At 55.0% G+C, this 5527-nt stretch overlaps 1 protein-coding gene across 1 annotated transcript; it reads right to left on the bottom strand.

Moving 5' to 3' along the window:
• Positions 1–537: 537 nt before the first annotated feature.
• CRYBB3 (crystallin beta B3) lies at positions 538–4939 on the bottom strand. Its single transcript, XM_059409961.1, has 5 exons — positions 4865–4939; positions 3394–3512; positions 2731–2863; positions 1710–1852; positions 538–802 (listed from the first exon to the last, which is right to left on the bottom strand). Exons 1-5 carry the CDS (start codon positions 4937–4939, stop codon positions 637–639), a joined length of 636 nt encoding a protein of 211 aa, XP_059265944.1. The 3' UTR covers positions 538–636.
• Positions 4940–5527: the final 588 nt, after the last annotated feature.

Genomic DNA, 5527 nt, shown 5'->3' with positions numbered 1-5527 from the left:
GATGGGTGGATGGATGGATGGACAGATGGATGAGTGGGCGAGAGATAGAATGGGTAGATCAATGAGAGAATGGATTGATGGATGGGTGGACAGATGGTTGGGAGAGAGAGAGAATGGACGGATCAATGGGAGGATGGCTGGCTGGCTGGATAGATGGACAGATGGACTGATGGATGGATGGATGGATGGATGGGAGAGAGACAGAACGGATGGATCAATAGGAGAATGGATGGAAAGAACTGATTGAAGAATGCATGGAAGGATGGATAGAAAGATGGGTGGGTGGAAGGATGTATAGACAGATGGATGGATGGATGGACAGACTGAAAGATGGAAACACAGGAAAACAAACACAAAATCAATGCAAGTCGCTCATGTGATTCTGCCAAAAACAACCAGAGCCTCGGGTAGGAGCCCAGCCCTCAGCCCCCCGTGGGGGTTCTCAGAACCCAAAGCCCCAGCCCCCTCAAGAAGGGACGCAGAGGAACATAGCAGGTGGGGGACCGGCCCCAGGCTTTATTGAGCAGATTCCGGGGAAGGGGGGACAGGCAGACCATCACCCTGGCCCTGGAGCCTCCTCTTCTTGCCTCTGCTGCCCCTCAGGGTGGGCCTGGGCCACTGGGGCCTGGGTGCCCTTCAGCTGCTGAGGAAACAGCCCCGCTTGTGCCACTTCTGGTCGCGGATGCGGCGAACGGACTGCAGCTGCGGCTGGTTTGCATCCCACTCGTTCCAGTGGCGGTACTCGCCCCGCTCGAACACGTACTGGCGCCCACGGTAGCCAGGGAACTCATAGCCAACCCACCTGCCGGGAACCAAGGTCAGAGTGAGGACGGTCAGCTCCCTGCCTCCAGCCACACCAAGACTTTTAAAGCCAGCAACTAAACATGCTCTCTGCCTGGCTAAATTTCTCCCTGGCTCCCCAGTGCCCTTCAGATAAATTCAAACTCACTACCCAGCTCACAGGTCCTGCACGAACCATCTCCAGCCTCATCCCTCAATGTTCCTTCTCGACACCCCATACTCCAACCTCTCTTACTCTACTTTCCTTAAAGTGGCGTGTCTCTGAGCCCTTACACAGGCTGTTCCTTCCACCTGGAATGTTCTTCCTCGTCTCATCCATGGCCCTGTTTCCCTTTTCATTCATATTCTTTACATCTCAATTTATATGTCTCCTCCTCCAGGAAAGCCCTTGCTGATTCCCCCGGGCTGAATCGAGTGCCTGGAGGGGACTCCCAGAGCCCCAGTGTGTCCCCCTCATCGCAATCCTGATCACAGTGACTTGTGGATACCTGTCTCCTTGTCTCCCTGGCAGACTAAAATTCTTAAGGGCAGAGGCTGTGTAATCCTCATTGCTCCTCTACTCTACACATAAAAATATTTAGTAAAAAGCTGTTGAATAAATTATTGTCAGGGAAAGGTGGCACCCTTCAAGGCTCAACCCCAGCCCATAGGGTGAGATGCAGTCACTGACAAAGGGAAGGTGATCTTAAGATTGCATTAACAGAGGTATTAAGCCTGGAAGGAGGGAGGTGATGTACCATGTACTCTCCCATGTGCTATTCAGCTCTTACCCTAGTAAGAAAGACCAGGATTATGAAAAGGACCTAGAAGAGCAGGGGGTGGCCACTGTGTAGGAAACACAGTGAAAAGAGATTCTATTTGAAGCCAGAGGACAGGGCAGGGGCAGGAGTGGGGAATGGGTCCCTTACGTCCCGTTGATGGCCCGGATGCTCGCCACGCGGTCCTGGAAGCCATGAGCCCAGAGGCTGGGCACGTCATCATCTACTATTTCCATCTTGCGGCCGCTGAAGGCTGGATTCTCAAACAGGTGCAGCTTGTGATCTGGGCCATCCTGGGGGTGGGATTACGGAGTGAGCGGGCTGTTCCCACTCTCGGAGTAGGAGTTGGGAGGTGTGGGGAAGAGTTCAGTGACCACACAGCCAGGCCCACCACCAAGCCCATTGCCTGAGGAACAGGATTCCCGAGAGGCCCGCACAGGGGACAGGGGTTAGGCCCACACAGGGGACAGGGCGGTTCCTCCAGAGCCACTCTCCTTAGGAATCTTAGAGCCAGGCATCCATGACACCAAGAGGGGACCTTTCAGCTCTTGTGAAACCCCACCATTTAGCAGATAGGGAAACCAAGGCACAGAGAGGCCAAAAGGCGATAAAAGTCAATAACAGAGGAGGATTCCCTGTTCAATAAACCAGGCTCTGATGTGGTCTTCTTAGCTTTCCTCCTGCTGTCATCCAAGCAGGCATCGGTTACTGTGACAAGGAGAGAGGGCTGGAGCAGCCACCGAGAGTGGAGGAAACAGGTGGGGGAAGCAGAGTGACAATTTAAAAGTGTCACTGTGGACCGAGTCCCTCCTGGGTGTTTGGGAAAGGCAAGTGAAGAATCAGTTCCTTTCTGAAGCTGCTTTCTGAATGTGTTGCTTTGAGCACAATACTGATCCGAGGCTGGGCCATGAGGCTTCTGATTTTTAACAGGGTTACACAGAGAAGTGTCAATGCTATGCTGGGAATTCAAGATGTGAATCCTGGTGTCCCGATCCCCAGCCCCAGGACCATAGCCAGCTTCCTCTCATCCCTCTCATCTCCAATCTCTCAGATTGGAGATGAAGAGGGCCCTTCCCAATCCGGACCGGTACCAGCCCCGTCCTCTGCTGAGCTTCTGCAGGGAGCTTGGATGACAAGCTTCTAGAAGGTCCCGGAAGTGGGAGGTACTTACGATGAGCAGAGGGCGGAGGGACAGGAGGCTATCACTGTGGTGGCTGTTGGACCAGGCATCCCAACGAGGGTAATCTCCCTTCTCCAGCACAAACTGCTCCCCGCGGAAGGCTCTGCGCTCGAATGCCAGCCACCTGCAGGAGGAAGCAGGCCTGGGTCACTGCTGCTGCTGCAGGAGGGCCCTTGTCTAGTGAGGAAGGACCCCCACGCTGCTGACCTTTGACCTTCAACGCTCCCTCCAACCTGACCGCGGACCCGAGTATTAAAGGAGTTCCTAGAACATCCTGGAAGCTGAGACTGAGCCAGAAAATCATCCCGGGAAATAGTATGGAGAATCTATTTTATATGCAGCCTCCATGTAAGTGCTTGGGAATGTCCTTCAGTGTCTGGCACATAGTAGGTATTCCAAAGACAAATTCCTCTCCCTCCTTCTCCTTCCCCTTATTATTAAGTTATTGTTGTTATTTATGCGCATCTTTCCATTCGTTTTCACAAAAACTCTGTCTGAAGTGCATGTTATCCCCATTTGAGAGACGGGAAAACTGAGGCCGGAGATAGGAATGGAGTCGCTTATGGCCCCTGAGCCCTAGAAGGGGAACCCGGCCCTCCTGCCTCCCAGGAGGTTTGGGGCTGTGAGGAGGGGGCTGGGTGTCCAGGTACTCACGGCCCAGACTCCACCTGGATGGAGCCCACCTTCTCCAGCAGGCTCTCCGTCAGATTGGGGCACTCGGCCGAGAGCTCGCACCGCTTGCCCTGGAAGTTCTCCATTTCGTACACAATGACCTGAAAGGGCAGCACCCTGAGCACCCCACGGGGGGTTGAGCTCCCAGTCCCAGGCCCAGACCCCAGCCTGCACAGTCCCGCTTGGGGCAGGGCAGGGAGGTAACATCCATCCCCTGGGCTCCATCCGCTCTGCCTTGACCCCTCCGGAGCCAGCACGGGCCAAGGGCTTGCACTGCCTCCTCGTGGCCATCGAAGGGAACGCCTCCAGGAACCTCAATTAAAGGAGGGATTGCAACTAGCATTTGGCAGGTCCCTATCTGGGAGAGTGAAATGACCCAGGGAAGGAAATGAAGCCGCTTATGGCCAGGAGGAAATGTGGGCCCCATTTTAAACTTCTCAAGAGGGGCCAGAAAGCTATATTTCCCTGAATGTGAAATTTCCCTGTGCCTGACAACGGAAAACACCAGTCAGCAATCTCTGGGCCACTCTTCACCAGTCCGATGTCCAGAGCGGAAAAGGCTGCGAAGGAAGAGGAAGGCTACACCTCTCTTATCCACCCGAAGCACAAACTGTCTTCAGAGAAGATCCCTGGGGACACCTCTCTTCTGGTTATTTTATAGAAGGTTCAGAAAGGGTAAGTCTCTTGTCTCAGGCTGCACAGCACATTAGGTAGAAGCACCAGTATTCAAGAAGTGGGCTGGCGGTTTTCTCCCCTGCCCTGGTGCAGACAGGGCATGGCCCACAGGTGCCAGGGGAATAGGAAGGGCCGGCAGTGGCACCCACCTTCGTGGTGGGCAGCTGCCTCTGGGGCATTGCAAAGGCCTTGAGAGGTCCCTAGACCAGCCCTGTGCTCCCACCAATCAGGCCCCATGCTGGACAGGCCTCTGCTTCTTTTCCACTCTCTTCAAAGCCACCAGCACATCTGAAGGAATGCCCTTGCCCACAGTTATCCTCTTAGTCAGCCCATCCTCAGACCCTGTCTCAGATTAAAGCCCCTAGGAACAGCTTGGAGAGGGAAGAGCTGGCAAATTCTCACTTTTGGAATTCTCCTTAGCACCAATTCTGGGGGCTGAGATGGGGAGCACTGCTCCCATTTTCCAGATGGGGCTGTTGAGGCCCAGAGAAGCCGGGGAACTGGACTGAGGTCAAGCAGGAGAGTTAGCGCCCTGTCTCCTGAGACCCAGGGGCCTCTTTGCCCCATGGAGTCAGGCTGCGTTTGGGCAACCAGTTCCCTTCTGCAGATGAGGACACAGAAGAGAGGAGATGCAGTACAGTCATGGTGAGGGAGGTGTCTTCCCAGACGCTGATGGCTGGAAGGGCCGCTGTTCCTTTCTGCCTGGCAAAGAAGCTGACCCCGAGGCCCAAGGGCAACCCCAGCCCCACAGCCCCTGGGACCCCTCCCTGCCCTATACCTTGTAGCTGCCCCCAAGGCCTCCATGGCTCTTGCCAGCCGCAGCCTGCTCTGGCGTTCCGTGCTGTTCCGCCATGTCCCCAGGAACACCTCTGGCTCCAACCAAAGGAAAACGAGTGAGTCACCAGGTCCCCCCTGGGCCACACCAGGTGCTGATGTGATTGAAGTCAAAGATGAGCATTGGAGCCAGGCTGCCTATGGGATATGGTCATCACTCCCTGCCTTCAGTCATTCAGTCATTCAACAAACATCCACCAAGTGCCCATCATGGGCCACAGGGACTGGCACAATCAGTGAGTTCAGGATCCCTATTTCATAGAGGGAAACCTGAGGTCTGGCGAGCTGAAGCCACTTCCCCAAGGCACATAGTGAGGGAGCCACCAGGAGGGGGCCTGCCTCCAAAAGTCCTGCCCTTTCCCTCCCCCTTCACCCAATTGCTTCCCGTCACCCAAAATGGGGTTCTTCAAGCTCTGTGTAGACACACCATGCCTGGACCCTGCCAGAGTGTGGGCTTCAGTGGGGTTCCTCTATAGGGATCTCTCCCACCTCCACGCTCTGGGTTAGTCTTCTGTTCATTCATTCCTCTGTCCACCAAAGATTCTATGAGCACCTGCTCAGTGCCTGGCCTGCTGCTGGGTGACCGGGGTGAACAGGAGACCACAGA

This window comes from Mustela nigripes, chromosome 8 (genome assembly GCF_022355385.1).
Source record: "Mustela nigripes isolate SB6536 chromosome 8, MUSNIG.SB6536, whole genome shotgun sequence".
Taxonomy (NCBI): domain Eukaryota; kingdom Metazoa; phylum Chordata; class Mammalia; order Carnivora; family Mustelidae; genus Mustela; species Mustela nigripes.
This window is presented reverse-complemented; position numbering and strand designations above follow the sequence as displayed.